Source organism: Equus caballus, chromosome 18, assembly GCF_041296265.1.
Source record: "Equus caballus isolate H_3958 breed thoroughbred chromosome 18, TB-T2T, whole genome shotgun sequence".
NCBI lineage: Eukaryota > Metazoa > Chordata > Mammalia > Perissodactyla > Equidae > Equus > Equus caballus.
In genome coordinates, this window is record NC_091701.1 from 17,716,476 (window position 1) to 17,736,662 (window position 20,187).

The window sequence follows — 20,187 nt, forward strand, 5'->3', positions numbered from 1 at the left end:
GCACGTTTCCAACCAATCGTAGTTGCACAAGGTACTTCTTGAGACAATTATAGAAACTGGCTCCATTCAAAGTTGATTTTCTCCTCAGAGAGAAATGATTTACACTCAGTATCATTTTCATTTGATATAGACAAGTACTCACTTCTTGTCAGTTTGCATCGCATTGCTCTGCAAACACCTATGTTTTCTTCATAGGTTCTGCTTTGATCCACTTATTTTACAGTAGTTTCCAATGTCTAAGAAGATAAACGTAACCATGTGTGAGAAGTTAAGACGCAGTCCAGAGAGAGGGAGGAGTAAGACATGATCTTCAGGAACATACTGTGTCTGAAAGAAGGTCGCATGAGAAAATATCTTAGTTAAAGATGCATCAAGACACAAATTTTTACCTATGATGTGGCTCTGAAATGCAGAATCTGCAATTGTATCTTCTTCATCCTCTTGCAGGTTTTCATTGGCCTCTTTTATCTGCAGTAAGAAGAAAACATTGTAAGTTCTTATTTATTAAATTAAATAGATTGCAATCCTCAGAATAGTGGTACATTCTATAACAAACGTGTGAGTGTGGATGTATACACATACATATGTATTATCTTCATTCCACTTTTCCCTACTCTATCAATCACTTGGCTTTATTAAGAGTTTTAATGATAAGAGCATATTTTCAAGAATATAACTCCAGCTCTGAAAGCAAGGATTTACAGGGTACCTAATTCTACATAAGATTTTGGAGATAACAGCTTTGGTTTTTAATACTTAATAAAGTCAGTAACAGAGCTCTTAGGAAAAATTAAAGTCTAATGAAATATAATTCCTTTAGAGATAGTGACTTCCACCACAAGCTATTTTCATAAGAATAAAGAAATATACTTAGATCTCCTGACCCTTTCCTAAAATATAACTCTTTAAGAAAATGTTTATTTTTTTTTGTTCTTTCTATAATGAAACATGAGGTGACCATGATGTATGCTCAGTAAACTAAAGCAGTGACACATTTATCTAGATTTTTCAGGTCAAAAATATTCCACGAGGGGCTGGCCCTGTGGCTGAGTGGTTAAGTTCATGAGCTCTGCTTTGGTGGCCCAGGGTTTGGCTGGTTCGGATCCTGGGCACGGACAAGGCACTGCTCATCAAGCCATGTTGACGTGGTGTCCCACATAGCACAACCACAAGGACCTCCAACTAGAATATACAACTATGTACTGGGGGGCTTTGGGGAGAAGAAGAAGAAGAAAAAGAAAAGATCGGCAACAGATGTTAGCTCAGGTGCCAATCTTTAAAAAAAAAATTCCCTGTAAACTTCAGCTGGAATATCCAGATGCTGAATGGTGTAGCATCAAACAGAACTCTAGAGAGAATCTAATATAGTCACAGTATTTTACAAATGGGAATTCTGAGATCCAGAAAATTTTCTTTCATTTATTTATTTATGTTTTATTGAGGTAACACGGGTTTATAACATTATATAAATTTCAGGTGTACATCATTCTATTTCAACTTCTGTATAGACAACATCGTGTTCACCTTATTTTCTTAAACATATTGTAAATGGCAACACTGGAACTAAAACCCAGGTCCCCTATTTCCCATTCTAGTAGCATCAGTAGTAACACTATTATCGCCAATCTCAATAATAATAAAAACAGCAAACAATTGAATACTATGTAGCAGGTGCTGTTAAAGCTCTTCACACCAATGATCTCATAACCCTCACAACAATGCTACTAGGGAGATGCTATTGTTAGCCTTATTTTAGAGACAAGGACCTGAAGAAACAGACAAGATAAGTAACTGCCCAGGTGGTGGAACCGCAATTCAAACACAGCAAATCTGGCTTCAGATTTGTGTTCATTTGGGGGAATTTTGTTATTCTCAAATTTCCATTTGACTATTCCAGTGTAGACTTGGCCTCAATATCAAGACAGCTTGCAGTCTTTGGCAGAATGACCCTAAACAGCTCTTTTAAAATACATCCCAGCCAGTCACCTGGGCAGTCAATGATAATACTGTGAACTATGCAGTGAATGCAATGGGGGTTCTGCTTAGGCACACACATTAGAGGTTGTCATTGGGTTTGCTCAGGGGCTCAAGTTAAATGCCAAGAAACCACGATTTTATACGTGCAATGTAGAAAGTCATATGGTTGCACACTGACCTTGAGCTAGATTTAACTTCCTACTTTTTACCTCCTAATTTTCATATTTAATGGAATAAGGCCAATTATTTACATTTTATGACTGTGGTTCCAATATTAGACTGTAATTGGTGCTTAATCTGTACATGCTGATAGCCAGAAGATGACAAACTCAAAACAGGATGCAGATGACTACCTGCACTCTCATAAGGAGAGTGTTGAGGGCTGACTATCCAGATGCCATGCTCCCTCACTTTCTTTCCCCATCAGCTGTCTGCCTTGTGGGCACTGCCCTGTTTGTTAGCATCTCCAGAAGAAGAAAGTTAGGGAACGGGGGAACAAAGCCTTCACCAACAAGCTCTGTTTCTAGTAGTGCACATTTACAGATAGCAGAGGGGAAAAGTGGAATGAGCATCAGCAAGACTAATGTGTTACTTATTTGCCTTCCAAGGTTCACCCAGCTCAGTGATTTCTTTGTGACAAGGTTACCACAAGACCCACCAAGGAAGGGATATCCCAAACACCTTAATTTCCATTAAGAATCCAACAGGAACTTTCTATCCTCATTTATAGAAACAACAAGGAAATCTATTTATATCGTCAGCCCGTTCTAGCTCTTATGACAATATATTCCACATTTTCCCCCACCTGTTATGTAAAATAGTATTTCCTTGGGATTTTTCAAAATCCACCGATTTTAAACTTGAGGTGCCTTGCTAGCCTGATGGAATGTGGGTGAACCATCATCTCCATCAGCCTAGGAAATTCTAAACTAAAGAATCCAATACTTAGAACAAGATTCTCATCCTAGAGAAAAAAGAAAAGAGACTCAGAGAGGGTTAGTGATCTGTTCAAGGTCACAAAGGATTTCAGCTTTAGAGTGGGTTCTCCTGACCCCTGTTCATTGCTGTAATTCAGTTTTTCAGAGGGCACCATATTGTTAGTCATCCTTTCCAGACCTTCTCAAGAACTACCGTCTTTCTTAGTGTCTGGCAGTTAGACATGGAGGCAGTATTCCAAGTATATATAAACCATATTTTTATTTAAGAGTAGCATAAATTTTCTGTGTGTGTAACTACCCTGCTTCACTTTCCTACTTGTTCTCTAACCCTCTGTGGAACTTCATCACCACCTTTCTCCAAGTATCATATTTGAGAAAGAAAAAAGCCGTCGGACAGTCCCACCTGTCAGCTCCTTGTCAGAATGTTTCTAGGGCTTTACATCCTGAACAGCAAATGCTAAATGTGACCTCTGGGGATTTATCTGAGGAACTGGGCTTCTAGACAAGGCCCCTAGTTCTTTCAGCTCTCCTGGGCTAATGACCCATGAGAAAGTGATGACCCATGAAGGGAAATTTTGAATTTGAAGGGGCTGGATGAAGAATCAGCAAAGGAATGGAAAACGAGGGAGTGTCTGGAAATGGCATACTTGTCAGCTCTACTTATCCATACAAATAGATTTCAATGCAAAGTGGTGAGTAATTAAAAAAATCCATTTGCCTATGGAAATGAGGGGCATAATTTATTTTGGCAGCAGATTCCCCTTGCTAATTATATTTTTCATAGGCTGACATTAAAATTAATTTTCATTCTTGATCATACAGTGGTTGGGTGTTGGTGAGAGGTTGTGGGAATCTTCCTGGGGGTAAGGAGCTGACAGTTCAAGTTTAAGAATTTGCCAAAGATAGACACAAGTGAGACAATCTTCATGTGGTGAAGCACTTCAGAGATGGGAGTGATCGCAAAACCAAGAAGCCTAGCTCAGGAAAGAATGGTGGTTAGGTATTGAGAATTTTCTCAGCCATTGCTCTACCAGGAACAGATACAAATCAATGTCAGTAATGTCCCATTGACAAGAAGTAGCAGGCGACTCACAGGCAATAACTATGGGCTATTTTGGGTTTGTTTGCTATCAGTACTTTGGGGGTCTTCTAATGGTGCGCCTCCAACGCTTCTCCATCTTTTGAGCTCTGGAGATGTAGTCAAGAACCGTACCAAATACCAGATTCTAACAGATAACCATTAAATGTCACTCTACCCACTATATTCTATTAACCTCTATCATTAGAAAAGGTAGGAAGGAATTAGCTTACAAAGGATGCAGGAGGAAAAAGGGAGAAAACAATTCACCACTGACCAATATATATACATAATTTCAGAATTAAATCTAATATTCGTGGACACTTTTCATTTGGAATTATGCATCTTTCTTCTCTGAATCATCCTACCATGAATGGCTTCCCAAGAAAACAACATTTTGATGTTAAATTTCATTGAAAAGGAAAAGATCATAATGAACTTGAGTGAGACAGGAAGTGATCTTTGGAGAGAAAACTGGAAGGCATTGCCTTTAGAAAAGTGAGTCATTTAGAAAACTTTGCAGGAGGAGGGCACAATATGCATGCTTCTTATTAGCCTCAAAACAGCATTTAGAACAGAATTGTTCCATTAAGGATCTTGAAATTATAACATTTTGCAGAACTTAATAAGATGATAACAATTTGGGTAATTATTGTACTATTTTATGCTATTTCATCACCACAGTACGATTTTAATGGGATAGTATTTGATGCTTTTTTATTAGCATATGTGATTTTTTTCAGACTATGTGACACTAGGTGAAGAGAATACTCATAATTTAAATTAAAATACCCATATTAAAATGGCCATCTCTTTCTAGTGCATAATGAAGGTATACGATCTCATTAATTGTGTTAACGATTTTTATTTTGTCCAGTGGTAGTTAAATAGAAGCCTAGAGCTGCCTTCCTTTGAGACTTCTCATTTCAGAGAATTATCTAAATCCACAGGAAGGAAGACCTCCAATGTGTAGCAAGTGGACTGCACTTCTTTCTGACTTATTTACTTAATACCGATGCAATCTTTCCTGGGGACGTCTTTTTCCTCTCTTATAATTATTTTATATAATTTAAATAAAAGTACAAAGTAACATGGCCCTTGTCTAAATTACACAAAAATTAGAGCTAAGTGGTTTGTAAATGATGATATAAACGAGGACATAAGCCTCTAATTAAGGCTCTGAAAGGAGTAAAAGATTTAATTCAGCAAAGCATTAATGGGACGTTTACACCTATTTTGGAATGTATCTAGCAATGCTGAAAATTGATATGCAGTTACTAGTGAACCAAGTGGAGCGCTGCTACATACATGGATTTGTTAGATGCATGGAAATAATCTTTCTACCATTTCCAACACAGATTAAAATAATTAAAACACCTTAGACCTCTCATAACTAAATATAGTCTGAGTTTGCAAAGAAAAGGGGATGGTGGTATATTATGTTATGAGGTTTTTGAACAGTGGTTTCATTCAGAAATAAAGTGTGATTTGTGATGCATTATATATAACTATCGTTTTCAACCAAAATGACTACTATAAGAAGAGTTTATTGCAACCCACTTTAAAATAAGCTGACAGCAAATTTATCTTGAGCCTTAGTAGGGGAAAATTCCTCTAAACCCTGAATTTTAAAAAGTTCATGGGTATTCACCTCAATGTGTTATGGTATTAGAATACATCTTATTTTGCATCTAATCTCCTCCCTATAAGGGCAGATAACATACAACAAATAGGTTTTCACTGCTATGCTTATACTAATCCCAAAGGAGACTATGGCCATGCCCTTTCTGAAATTAGTAATTTTAGCCCAATCTCCACCGATGATTATGGAGATGAAACAAAAAACATTGCATTTTCCATTTAAAAGATGACTAACTGGTCAACTATTCAGGTTAATAATATTCCTCCATATGGAAAAGCTTCCCAGCATGACTAATTTCCTCTTGCAGCTAACTAGAAAAATTAGCATATCCCTATTGATTATGTATATTTCGGGTGGTGAGGGAATCTTTGCACTTCACAGAAAATAATCAGAGTGTTTCTTGCAGATATTCTGGAAGGACCAAAGGACACACTATACTACACTGTGAAAGACTGCCGACGAGAGAGGAAAAGCATGGTCAATTACTTTAGCATTAGGAAGTAATAAGAAAGCAAAAAATGAAATTGTAAAAGCCAAACAGAGGGTCTTTTTGTTTTTTTGGTACTTCTGTACAGTGGAGATATACCCTAAGCTGTCAGAACCATATTAAATGGAGCATAGTTAAATTGAGTGCCTCTGATAAGGGGCTCTGCCAGGCTATCAAAGTTTTAGATCAGTTGGATTGAATTTCCGGCATATTGCACATTTCCACACATTCATTCTCTCTCTTTCCTTTCAGTGACACTACAAGGGCAGCCTTAGATATGCTTAGAATTTGTGGTTTTATAATGCAGGGGACATCTACCTTTTCAAAGAAAGGATGATACCCTGGAAGCCAAGAGCAAAAGTGGGGGAAAAGAAAAAACTTTTGCAAAGAACACAGTCTGCATATGATTGCAGAGAGTTTGAAAAAAAGGCCTTACAGTTCTTCAGAGTCAAGAGCTATTAAAATATAATGTTTTAAATGTGCATTTCTCTCAAATTAAAGTAGGTTTGTGCAACTTTAAGGAACCCTATACATCAATAAGTAATTAAACTAATAATTAATAACTAATATGACAGTCACGATTACTTCTAAAATCTTCTCTACTCTTGAACGACGACTCCAAAAAAAAAAGTATAATTACTTCATATTTCAGGTTTTCCCTAAGGAAATGGTAGCATGTACTATATTTTACAATCTCTTTTATTAGAGTACCAAAGAATATGGATACAGTAATTCTGTATAGAGAATATTTTTGGTTTAAGATTTTTAAAACTTACAGAAAGGAACACTGAACATCACCAAATCAATTATGCAATAACAGAAAGAATAAAGGAGAGTAAGTGCAATTTAAGGCAGTTTTAAAGCAAAAAATATTATTTGAAACTAGCATACCCTGGAGAAATATAAAAATGCCCTTTTATTAATTTTTTTAAAGCAAATTAGCCCTGAGTTCTGGACCCCATAATTAAAAGACTAAATGATAGGGAGTCAAATTCCAAAAAGGGTTTCTTAGTCTCAACACCTTCTGTCTAGGTAGGATGTCTAGGTAGGATGAATTGGTACATACAATTTTTTCTAAAAGTTTTTCTAAAAATGCTTAAATCAAATCATCAAAATAGCCAATATTCTCTTAAATTATTTAGCACTTTTATTTTATATAATCATTTTCATTACTTTTTGTATTGCTGGAAATCATGGAAATAATCATCAAAATGAATTCCCAGCACAAGGGTATAATTTGAAGATCACACCAGCAGCATCATTTGCCTGTGCCGTGATTACAGCATCATTCTGAAAAGAGAGCTAAAAAAGCAGCATTACTGGAGGGAGCTGTGCCCACTCGCAGTCTAGCTGCCATCTCTCTGCCACAGCTGTCACCAGGATGTCTCTCTTTTTTTCTCTTTAACTTTCTCTTTCCCCCCATAATCTCTTGCCCATATATTTTCATCAGCAAAGGGTAGAAAGGGCCCAACCAGCTTGTCACAGAATCCTAACACTTTATAACCAGGACAGTGGAGCACTTACCAGGGAGCCTTTTGGTATTTCCATATCAGCTTTGGTTTTGATGATTTTCTTGTGGCTTCCTTGAGTGCTGATAGAGCCGCTGGTGAGACAGGAGCCCTGGGAGCTGCCCTTTAACACACTCCTGCAGGAAACATTATTTGATCTACTTTCTGTCTGTTGAGCTGCTTTCTTATCAACTCTGCAGGTAGAAAGTGATTCCTCTGATAAATTACATTGCTGGGCTTCAATCATTCTACTTTTCCCAACCCTTTAATGTTTAAAGTAACCTCCATGTATTTCTTTGTCTTTAAACCTTTGAGTGATAAGTGTTTCTCACTAGCCTTGCCCAACGCTTCATCTGATATTCCAGTACTGTATCAATTTAGATTTGATAATAGAATAATTTATTTTTATTTTTACGACTGCTTGTGAGATTGGGGTGGGGGAGCAAAACAAAAACCACTGAAGAATGATTGCAAAACATATTTCTAGCTTAAGATCAGCAGGAAATGTAATTACCTCTGGAAAGTTTCTAAGTATACGTTTACTTGGTACAATCAATGAGATCGGCGTACTTTAAAATGTAAGTGTAATTTTCTTCCATTTCATGCCATGTGGGTACATTCATGATTCCTAGTCTAGGTTGAATTTCTATCAACCTTGATAATACTTACCATTCTTTAATTTCAAAGACCATTGGTTTGGTTAACAACGTAACATGGACTAAATTATCATTTTATTGCTAAATTTTATTTCATTGTTTAAATTCTGGCTAATGTATAAAAGACTGCTACTATGCATTTCTGCTTGTATGAAAAACATGGCTGACTGGCATTTAATGTGCAGGAAGCAAACAACTCTCTTTGCGGCGGGGGGGGGGGACCCCTCAACATTGCCACCCTCCCTGCCAAGACATCACCTGTTCAAAAGTTCCGTCAGAAACGTATCTTTTGTTGAACACGTTACAGGGCTGGGTCTATTTCTCGGTTCAAACTTCATTTGGTCGTAAATGTCCTGTGGTGTTTTCAGATTATTTTTGCTTTGTAAACCAGTGTCTGGACCATCTGCCAACTCCGTGTCTCTGTTAAGCTCATTTTCTCTCTCACATTGTGGTTCAGGCTTCTTTTTTTCTTTTTTTCTCTCTGATTTTAGCTGTTTGTTTCCAAACCCCAAAACTTTCGCATCTTTCTTCTCCACTTTGGTTTTGGAGACATCCATTTTCCTGCTACTGAGAGCTGGAAGTCTGCTCCTCCGAAAACCAAACCAGCTGGCAAAAGAAGGCCCGGGTTTCGGCTTCGCTTCCACAGAGGTCGACTTTGTGTGCACTTGGCCCCTTTCCACGTTTTCCTGAATGCACAACATGACCTTTTCTTCGATGGTGGGTGAGAGGGGGGCTTCTGGGCTCACAGCACCAGGCCTGGTTGTACAAGTGTCTGGATACCTTCCAGAAGTTTCTATCTTGGAGGTCCTGCTGGTTTCAAAATTGCTTGGATGCTGTGTCCTCCCTGGGCTCTGCAGGGCTTTTGGGCAGTCTGTGGGGGTGGACGGGCACCTGCAGTGGTCACTTCCTGGCTCCTCAGGTGCAGCCGCGCTAGGGTATCCTCCCTGGGCATAGGCCTGCTGGTCTTCCATTCCAGGTGGGGTGAGGAGCGCTTCAGATTTTGGAGGGACCCTCACAGGCAACTTGCCTGGGCTCCCGTGCCGGCTGCTAGAGCTGCCTGTGCTCCCCAAGGAGCCTTGCCTGGAGGAGGGCTGCCCCAAGGGCCTCCCTGCACTGGGGAGACTGTCAGACATGAGAGCGGACGGGGTCTTGTTGGGAGAGCCTTCTGTGGAGGAGCTCTGCCGGGTGAGGGAATTGCCTCTCTCAGCAGTGTTGGTAATAATCTGAGTTCGAACTTTGCCTGGCCCTTCCACGGACGGGCTGGAGGGCTTGTCTCCTGAGTGAGTGCTGAAACTCTGGCTGCGGGCTTTGGCTCCATTCATGCCCAGAGCTGGTTTTAGGTGTGGCTTGTTGGAGGAAAGGGATCTTTTCAAAGACCTGTTTTCCACTCCTTCTTTTCCATCGGCCCCAGGGATGCTATTTTCCAATGAATCTGGTGTTGCTGTTTCCAGGGGAAGCACTTCAGCCAAACTGTCTTGTGTCTGTAACCCTAGTGGACTCACATTTTTTTCACCTACTGTGGTCTCAAGGCTTGCTGGATTCCCGGAGTCCTCTGGCTTACACTTGCTTGCAGCCACAGAACTTTTAGAGGCTTCATTTAGACTGTCTTTTTCATGTTTCCCTGGCACTGTGGAACTTTTCCTGAGCAATTGGGGAGACTTCATGAGAACTTTGAGCCCAACTGGGAGGCGAGTTTTCAGTCCTTTCTCATGAGTGTTTTGACAACCATGTGGGGGGTTATGGCTTTTAGAGGATGGTGATGATGAGGGACTGTTAACCTGAGATGATGGTGATTCATTTACCCCTAAGAAGGAAGGCTTGGGTGATGTAGAGACACTGTCATTCACTTGTCCTTTTCTTCCTGGAGATACACTTTTGGAGGACGATATTTCCAGTGGCTCATGGGTTGAAGGACAGTTCTTGGGAGTTCGTAACCCTGTGTCTGTTTGTGTGGTCCCAAGTGTTTGGTGAGGTGGCGTTTTGGGGATAGTTCTCTTTGGAGAGACCTTAGGGGGCCCTGGGGCCATTATGGAAAATGAGCTAGAGGGGGTATGAGCAGAGCATCTGGTTTGAACCACTGTTTCTGTGGAGGGCAGAGGGTGAGTGAAGATGGGCTTTTTGAAGGCCACAGAAGGTTTCTTCCCCTGCACTTCTGTTATGGTCTGATTAGAAGAAATAACAGGAACAGAGGATCCTTTCAGAGGAGAAGATTTGAAGACCATCCTTGCTGGTTCATTGGGGACCCTTGTTTCGGCCTTGGCAGATGGAGGTGGTGTCACATAGTCATAACTGGGCCTGATGAGTAGGGAGACTGACCTGCCTGGAGGGGGTGGGGGGGAAGGTGATTTCATTCTTGCCTCTGGTCCAGGGTCACAGTGTTTATCCCTTGTTGGGGGTTCTCCATTACTAGGCTCAATGAGGGGCCTTGACAGCAACTGTGATGCTGGAATCTGACTCTTGGAGCACTGGACCCAATCCCTTCTGCCAGACATTTTGGAGCCGGGAGGAAGTTGGGCGGGGTGTTTTGGAATGTGTGAATCTGGCCGTAAATCAAAGAGAGGCACTGGGCCCTCAGTCTTCTTGAACCGTGAGAGTTTCCCAGGAGCTAAGGCTGGTAATTTTTCAAGAGTCACTGGGCCAGATGAGAGGACTCTTGTGGAGGCTTCAGGCTCTATTATTTTTGACTTCTGAGGTGAAGACTTGCCCCTGGCAGGTATTTTTGTCAGACTTTGCTTCTGATAGATACCCATGGACACTGAAGACCTAGAGTTACTCTGGCATGACATATTGTGTGTTGGTTTGGCCAGTCTTTGTCGCTGAGTATTTTGCGTTACTGTCCTGGGGCTCAAAGATTCAGTGGGTGCTGCGGCAACATTACCTACATCATCTTTTGGAATGTTTTTCTCAGTTTCCTCTTCAGGTCTCTTTAAGAAAGTGTAGTCTCTTACAGCAGCTCCTGGCTGCAGATGAGCAATTCCCTGAGGTAAAAGTTCAGTGTGTTCTGCCTTGGGTCCAGCAGGGGCTTGATTGATGGAGATTTCATTTCTGGTAACGGTGACAACGCCAGTCTGGTGAGAGCTGAATTCAATGGGCTCGCCATCTTCTGCATCAAATATTACAGTAATACATTCTTCTGAAGAAGTCCTTTTCACAACTCTTTGCTGCTTAATGAAACTAAACGTCTTTGGCCTACTCTCTAAGTGGACGGGCACTTGTTTTTCCTCCTCATTAGGAGACCCAAGTTGAGATTTTCCAAATCCCATGATGATGTCCAGGTTCTCCATGGACTTGTCTGTGTCGGCAGTCAATGACAAGTCTGAAGGGCCTGTCTCATCACTGCTTTCTATGTGCAGCTCATCGAGGGTTTCATTGTCGTCGGTGTCTGAGAGCTGGAGACTGAGAGCCATGGCGCCCTGACTGTGTGGATCCCTCTCTCTCTGTACCTGAGGCGCCTGCACACTTGGGCACAGCTTCCTCTCCAAGGGGCAGTTGCTGGCACAACTGGTCAACTTTTCAGGCCTTTCCCTGGGATAAACTGAGGACGTGCCTTCTGAAAAGTGTTTCCCATTTATCTGCCAGCCAAATAGACTGTCAGAAACACTGTGGGTTAATTTACAACCATGCAGCCTGTAGTCCTGGTTTGGAGCAGCTTGCAGCAATGCTAAAGAAGAGTCTTCATCGGCATCGTCGTGGGAATCTGTATCATAAACAAATGCCTTGTGGGGCTCCTTGCAGGGGCTCCCCATGTCAGTCGGTTTGCAGGGGGAATACTCCTTGAGGCTGCTACTCTTAATTCCTGGAGAATATATTCCTTCATTTGAGTTCATGCAATCTTTATAACCCCATTTGGTTATCACTGACGGGGGTTCAAGTAACGCTTTCCGCTTCTGCAGCTTTTTTAGTCCTTCCAAAATGTGGCTTTCCTTGATACGAGTTGGAGGTGGTTCATCTGTAGGACTGGCAAAGCCACTTGGGAGCGAAGAGTCAATACTTAACCTTTTATCCCAGTTTCGTGATGATTGCTAGGAAAGAAAAGTAGATATCAGAAACGATTGAAGCATGTGGACCACAAATTTATAAAGCTTTTATAAACTTATCAAAATTATTTTAAAAAAGGATGGAAAAGTCCATCATTGAACTTAATTTGTTCTAGTGGTTGCTAAATATTCACATAAATGCATACATTAATTAATGTGCATTAATTTATTAACTATGCAGCAAATCTCTACGTTCCCAGGTCTTGAGCTAAGTAGCATATGATACAAAGAAGCGGAAGATAAGGGCTCTGTCTTCAAGGAGCATGCGGCTCTGCAGGGGAGAGGACTTGGACACAAATAACCCTAAGTCAAGAGAGAGAATGAGAAATACAAATATAGTAGGTATTCCAGAAATGCAGGAGGGAGACTATATGTTGGTTTGGAAAAACTACAAAAGGCATATATGGAAAGATTTGTTTTTTAACTACTTAACCTTGAAAGATGGATAGGTTTGCTTTAGTTTACAAATGGAGGAAATGGGGGGCTGGCCCTGTGGCCGAGTGGTTAGAGTTCTGTGTGCTCTGCTTCAGTGGCCTGGGTTTGCGGGTTTGGATCCTGGGCGCAGATGTACTCCAATCATTAGCCATGCTGTGGAGGCAACCGACATACAAAAAATAGAGGAAGATTGGCACAGATGTTAGCTCAGGGCTAATCTTCCTCAAGTGAAAAAAGGAGGAGGATTGGCAATGGATATTAGCTTAGGGTGAATCATCCTCACACACACAAAAAAAATAAAATAAAATGAGCCACTTACATAGTGCTTTGATTTAATTTTCAGAACAACACAATGAGGGGGACATTATCCATCTTATTTTACTCGTGAGGAAATTGAGATTCAGCAAGGTCAGTCTGTTGGAAATCACACAGTTGAGAGCTGAGCAAGGGTTTGATCTCTGGTTTCCTGGGCTCTTTGTATGACTCAGTTTCAAAGAGGCCATGTGAGGATTTGAACCCAGGCAGTCTGGCTCTAGGCCTTGCATGCCTAATCGTGATGCTACACTACTGGAGTCAAGCTCAGCCTCTCTTCTCCTCTCTATATTAGTCGATGTTGTGATAGACATCATAGGTTATCCCCATACCCCCCACTTGACGGAAATTGCAGAATGTAATCACAAACTAGCACTCAGGGAAATTGGTGGAATTTGAACTCTGATCTCATGATTTTTTTCCTAAAAGGCTACATGACTAACGGTGAACAACTTTAATGAGTGAATCTGGTGGTTTCAGATGTGTGTTTTGTACCAGTCTTGGCCAAGAATTCAGCTCCTGTTGGCATCTCTGCACCAGCTCCCCCTGCCCCATAACTCTGAACACTAGCCATGTGCTCACATGCAGGGGTTGAAACAGTGTCAGAAACTCGCGTTGGAATCTAGACTTTTTAGTAAGCTGTGAACACTTCCTTACATCTAAGACATTTTCATAAAAATTACTCCTGCTATCAACAACATATTTGTTTTTTATTTGTTATATGTTTATTTGCTTTTAAGTCAAATTATATATTTTCTTTAGAAACTTCTCAGTGTCAGAAGTTGCTGTGGATAGGTGCTCTGTGGTGATGCTTCCCCCCCCCCCCCGCCCGTGTACCACTAAAAACTCTTCGGAAATCAGAAGAAATCCCATTAATGAGTCTGGATACTATAGATTGACCAGTGAGTGGACTGCCATAGCTTAGATTTCTAAGAATTTCCATGATCCTGAGAGTTGCATTCACAATGAAGAGAAGCCTGGCAAAGGTACCACAAGAGCTTAAAACAGGCAGATTTGTTCAACCCATAGGAGATGTGCTCAGCCTCTGCCCACCCACTTCCTTTCTGCCTCGCCAGAGTCTGTCCACACTGCGGTTGATTCAGCCCAGGGCCAGCAGCTGCAAACCTTCCAGGACCCAGGCTCTCCGCCCTGTCAGATTAGCCAGATGCCTCAATCAGTTTTCCACAGGAGGTTATGGTATGTAATAACTTGAGAAAAGTTTGGAACAATCTTGAAACTTGAAAGAAAAAAAAAAACAGTGTGAATCCCCTGTAGGAGAGATGGTGGGGGAGGAGCTGGCATTTCCACAAGCAGCTTAATCTTTGCTGGGGAAAGGTGGAAGAGAGTTGCCCTGGGGAGCAGGGCAGTTGCCTGAAAGATGCTGCTGATAAGGTAGGGGCCAGGGTTGAATGTCCACAGCCTCTTTCTTAACTGGACAACAGTTTTACACATTTTTTTTTTAAAGGACATTCTTGGTCTTAATAGAAACAAAGCCATCCCAACAACTTGAACAAGCCTCTCAGTTTTAGCCTGATTCAACATGACCAGTGTAGCAAAATAGTTAAGAGTGAAGGTTCTGGAACTCTACTGCCCAGTTCTGCTACTTACTGGCTATGAAATCTTGGGCTAGCTACTTAATTTCTCAGTACCTCAGTTTTCTCTTGTGTATAATGGGGAGGAATAGGAGAACCTCCTTAAACAGGCTATTGTGAGCACAAAAGGAGCTAATATTTGTGAAGTGCTAACAAAGCTGTGTGGCATTTGTGGTAATTACTCATCTCTTAGAGCCAGATTCCTCCATGTAGCACAAGCTAATGCATTTCATGAAGGCTTCCTTTCTGCTTCTACACAAAACAATATTTAAAATAATCTGCTTTTGAACTACAAGAGAGCTATTGGCCGTATATTTATTATTATATAATTTATATTGTATTCATATTTTATGAGTTTACTGTGTAAGTTAATACTAAATGAGCACTTGGTACATGCTAAGAACTGCGGAAGTTCATCCAACAATGTAAACATAAAATGTCTTTATGGGACTGCGTCTAGTTTGCTGGCTCCCTGAGAATTAGGACTTTTCTTTGTGAGATGTGACAGGTGTGCTTCACGACCACTCTGAGACAGGACTCTATTAAATCTCCAGATGACGGCCACCTGAGTGGGTATGAAGCACTCAAAGAACTTATCTCCCCCACTTCAGAAGAGAGGTTTCCCTAGAAAGTCAAGGATTGTTCTAATTGGAAAAATTTCAGCCAAAAAGAAGAAGAAAAGGAAAAAGACTCTGAGAGGGAGAGAGAGGAGTTTTGAGAGTGAAAAGAGCAGAGCAAGGGGCTCTGGGAGGCAGTGATATTCCCTGACCATCTTCCCAGTCTGTTGAGAGCCAGGCTCCCAGCAGTCATTATTCAGAATTCCGAACATCTCCTCAGAAGGAACAATTTTGAGAATGCACCAGGCTCTGCACTTTGCATTATAATTTTGAGTCCGAGGGAATAAGCTCTAAATTCAAGCTTAAAATCTTTTTCTGAGTTCTTGTTCAGAGTGTAACAAAGATACTCCCTCACCAATATTTTCTGGCAGTTATGAAATTTTCCTGGTTTCTACACTTCGGAAACTTTTAACTAAATTTATACAAAGGGTAGAAACATGACCTCCAAATATTCTGATTTGGGGTTTCCATTCTCATGTACGCTTTGCTTTTCTTCAACATTAGGAAACTGCAAAAACAGATATTCCAAATACTTGGCCTACAGCAGTGTGCAAAGGTGTTTGTTCAGAGCATGAAGGAATCCTCAGTTGTGTGAGCCCATTTTGCAGACTGAGTCATTCCAGCAGTAGGAATTATTTAAAAACCTGGTAAAGAACTCCTTTCATCTAAGCAGGGACATGCCGACCTTCACTGAAGTTATGGTCCCTGTCATCTACCATGGTATTTTTCTTTCTCTACTTTGCTGCCCTCCACTTTATAGTCAATTAGTGTTTTATGAGGCTATGGCATGGAGCAGAGGAGGTCAATCTAATAAATGGTATTCGTGAGCAGTAAATTCCTACAAAGTGAATGATACTTCTGAAACTTTTCGCCACTTGTTCTGAGATAATGCACCAGCCTCCCTATTCTCTAGAAAGAAACATTCTGTTCAACTTCTTGTGGGATGCTCAGTCTGGAACGGATTGGCAAGTAGCCTTGCTCACTCTCATTTGCAGTGGACAGTAACAAGTCTCTCCGAGCATCACAGGAATAGAGAATGTCCATAAAACTAATTGGAAATGTCTGAGCTGGTCTGAAGCATGGTCAGTTCCATTAGGCCAGGGCTCCAGGCTCCAGCTTGGTATAAATCTGTGAATGAGCTGGGCTCCACCAAAGAACAGGAGGGAAATGTTTTCCTTTCTCAAACTCCCTCCCATGATGTCCTAGTCATTTGGGTCAAATCATCATTCTACTGCTCATCTGCTGTATGACTTCTGGTGAGTAACTTAACCTTTTTGAGCCAGTTTCCTCTTCCATATGGGGAGAATAGTATCTCCCTATGTAGTTTCATGAGGAGTAAATGAACAGGAACTGAGCAAGTGGTGGTTTCCTTCTCAGCCCTCCCTCCCACCTTCCACCTTCCTACCAGAAGAGGATTCTTTTCCGGTTCACTCTGATGCTGACATGCCTTGAAAGGAGGCCTTACCCTTTTCCTGAGGTTCTTCCCATCATGCCACGTGTAGGAGGAGCCACTGGAGTACTCGCTGCAGGTGCTCGAAAGTGACAGTTCACTGCTGCTGCAGCTATTTCGAGGACAGAGATGACCAGGGATGACTACCCCCAAGCCAGGGCATTTCAGAGCAGGGGTTCCTGATTTTGCATTCAGCTGGCATTCCTAAAAAAGCAGGACAGCTCTGAGCTAGGGCTTTGCTTAGGGGAGAGTAAATACCAACTCAACATCATGGCGAGGCAGAAGGGAATATAGCAGAGTGGTTAGAAGCACAGACTTTGGCATCAGACAGACGACGGTTCACATCTTAGCTCTTACTAAGATGCTAGGGGAAATTATTGACTCTCTTAGAGCTACATTTTCCTTTTTCAAAGTGAATAATGTCAATACCTAACTTATAGGGTTACTGCAAGGACCAAATGAGGTTAGAGATGAGAAGTATCTCACCTAAGTAAGTGCTCAATTATTATGAGCTACCATCATAATTGGGCAGAAGTATCACAATGATAGTTTCCCATTTTATCCAGTCGTACTGGTAAAGAATCGGATCAATATTAAAACATGACTCTAATGCTACAAAAGGAAGAAGACAGCGCAGCATCTTGGCTTACAGGGTTCAAGACTATGAGCATTAGACTGGGAGTCTAATGACCTGGATCTCAGGCTACACAATGCCACTAGATATGAGACACTGAGCAAAGAAAGCATTTAATTTCCATGGACCTTAATGTCTTCATTTGTAGGATGGGGCAGTTCTACCAGATCCCTCCTATGGTCCCCTGTGGCTCTTACAGCATCACTCTAAGTCAGGAATCAAGGGCTCAGGAAGCCGTGTACAGTGGAACACTAAACTCAAGAATCATGAGGTGCTGTTCTAAAGTTTATAGGACTTTTCATACCAGTTGGTTGTCCAAACGGTAAAGACTCTCACATCAAATAGAGCTGGGTCTCACATCAAATAGATTCAGGCAGTTAGAATTCTAGTGGGTCTGCAGAAGGCACAGGTGACAAAGTTGTACACATCCAAGCACATCTTGACAGCTACATTATAGGCCCCTAATGTAACAGATGAAGCTCCACGAACTGGACAGGCTAAATTAATTTAGCTTCCTGATCATGAGAATGGAATCTCTCCATTACACTCTCATTCCAGTCTCCTAGCTATATAAAGCTTTGTCTCAGAAACTCTTTGATGAGGAACAATCTGTCTTTGTGTCACTTGCAGAACGGCAAAGCCTGTTACTTATGCAATTTATTGACACTTTATGGGTGCCTTTAGTACCTGAGTACTTATCACTGTTCTCCAAATGCAATTCCAGCTGATGGTGACTAAACATCAGCTTGAGGAAGGAAGGTAATGCCGTTCTGGGAGTACTTGCGGTAAATATGAAACCCCGACCTAAGTACAGAGGGCATGTTTAATTTGCTCTCTAATCAATATCCATAATGCTTAGTAACGTTAGATTTTCAATATCAGACATCTGCCTTGCTATCGATAGTTCATTTTTGCTGCTTAACAATCTCTTTAAGTGATCTAAAAATGCCAAGAAATTTTACTACTCTATTTCCCCCCTGAAATTTGGCTGGAAATATCATTGAAAGGAGAAACTCGTCTTAAAATGCAGCTTGCAGCAATATCTATTGATTTATGATCCAGTTTATTGCCATGTGTAACTTAGTTAAGGGGAGTTCATATTTGTTTCTCAACAAATGCCTATAACCAATGGTCCGATCGCACAGGAGCACCTGGTATTTTCTCTTCAGCCGCTGCACACATTTGGAACGTGCCTTGAACAAACTTTCAGAAATATCACAGTACACTCCACTTCTATTTGTGGGCTTTCTGTTTTCTCCATCCCATTCTCTCATATTTTGTTGTTTGAGTAAGCCGGGTGGTGGTTTTTATTTAGGACTGCCTCTGCTCTGACGGATACATCTGCTATCTGGAGAGAGATTGTGTCTGCGTCCTGCGGGGCCGTCTAGATCTAAACCTCTCCAGTGGCCCTTTTCACGCCTTACATGGCTTTTACTTACAGTTTATGTCGGACCTTTTCTCAAGATACTGAAGCTTATATGTGATTTCCCTCTGTGTTTTCCACCCATACTTTCCCACTACACCTATTAAAATTATGTCTATTTTTACAACTCAACTCAATTCCCAGCCTATTGTAGCAAATAAGCATCTTTTCCCAGTTGTCTCCCAAGTTTGTAGCTCCTGTACAGATGTTGGATTGCATTGACAGGAAATTAGAACCTAGAAGATGAGCTAGAGAAAAAAGGAATTGTGGCTTCTGCTTTGACCTTGAACTTGAGATGCCCAGATGTGATGGAGGATAGTTCAGGGAGGTGAAGAAGACCTGTCAATGTCTTGTGGAGGAAGATGGAGGTGGGGTGGTTAAGCAGAGAAGCGTCCTCTAAGCCAGGTCCTTCACACTTTGATGTGCACATGAGTCATCTGAGAGCTTACTAAATGCAAATTCGGATGCAGTATTTCTGAGGTGGAACCTGAAATGTAGTATTTTCAACAAGTTCCCAGGTGCTTTGATGCTGCTGATCCACAACCTGTGCTTTGAGTTGAAAGCCCTTAGGGGAAGCTATGAGAGAGGTCTACCTCTTATGTGGATTACTTGGTAGCACATTGTGTCATCTCACAGTCTGGCCTGGGCTAAGCAGAGCGGGATGAAGGAAATGGTCTGATCCTACCCATGGGCCAGCGCACTGAGGAGAGGTGTGTGTGTGTCTGTGTGTGTGTGTGTGTGTGTGTGTGTGTTGGGTGATTTCAAAGTAATTCCTTGCAAAGAAGAGGAAGGGGCCAGTCCTCCCTACTGGGAAATTCTCCCACCCTTCCCCTACCTTAGACGATCACTGTTTGAATTTAATAAGGGACTCAGAATCCCAAACATCATGGCTGCAAAGCGAGCTCCATTTTTCCTGCAGTTTCCTTCATCAGTACACGATTATCATGTAGGATTATTTACTCCAACGAATAAGTGTTCTGTGGTTGAGTGCTTGATCTCCAAGGCCATTATTAGGCTTAAGTCCTGGCTCTTCCACTTGCTACCTCTTTGACCTTGGGAAAATTACTTGACCCCTCCGTACCTCAGTTTCTTTCTTTGGAAATGGATAGAATGAAAGCACCAACCACTTCAAATCATTGTGAAGATTGAACAGCCCCTGGCATATCATAATACTTAGCAACTTTTAGGTATTGCTACTATTATTAAAAATTTTTTTATATACATGTGTCTTGGCTCTTAAACTAAATCATAAGTTTACAGTCTCCCTAAGGGACCTGTATTACACTTCTCAACATGCCACTGTTGTCTGAGGCCTTGCTCTCAGGAACTGGGTTAAGCAAGAGCCAAAGGTCGGTACATTTTGTTTCTGGGGATTATGGATGTGAGCTTCTGGAGAGAGAT

The 20,187-nt window shown here is 41.4% G+C and overlaps 1 protein-coding gene across 20 annotated transcripts in view; it reads right to left on the minus strand.

The window, feature by feature from the left end:
• Positions 1 to 20,187, minus strand: part of NCKAP5 (NCK associated protein 5) — a 918,003-nt gene that overhangs the window by 95,021 nt on the left and 802,795 nt on the right. For 13 of the 20 annotated variants that reach the window (XM_070241809.1, XM_023622814.2, XM_070241810.1 and 10 more), the window contains 4 exons: positions 16,745 to 16,933; positions 8,545 to 12,308; positions 7,647 to 7,824; positions 390 to 468 (listed from right to left, as the gene is read on the minus strand). In XM_070241809.1, coding sequence (XP_070097910.1) covers positions 390 to 468; positions 7,647 to 7,824; positions 8,545 to 12,308; positions 16,745 to 16,933 — 4,210 coding nt within the window. The remainder of the gene's footprint in view (positions 1 to 389; positions 469 to 7,646; positions 7,825 to 8,544; positions 12,309 to 16,744; positions 16,934 to 20,187) is intronic. The other 7 variants (XM_070241812.1, XM_023622816.2, XM_070241814.1 and 4 more) reach the window with 2 other exon arrangements.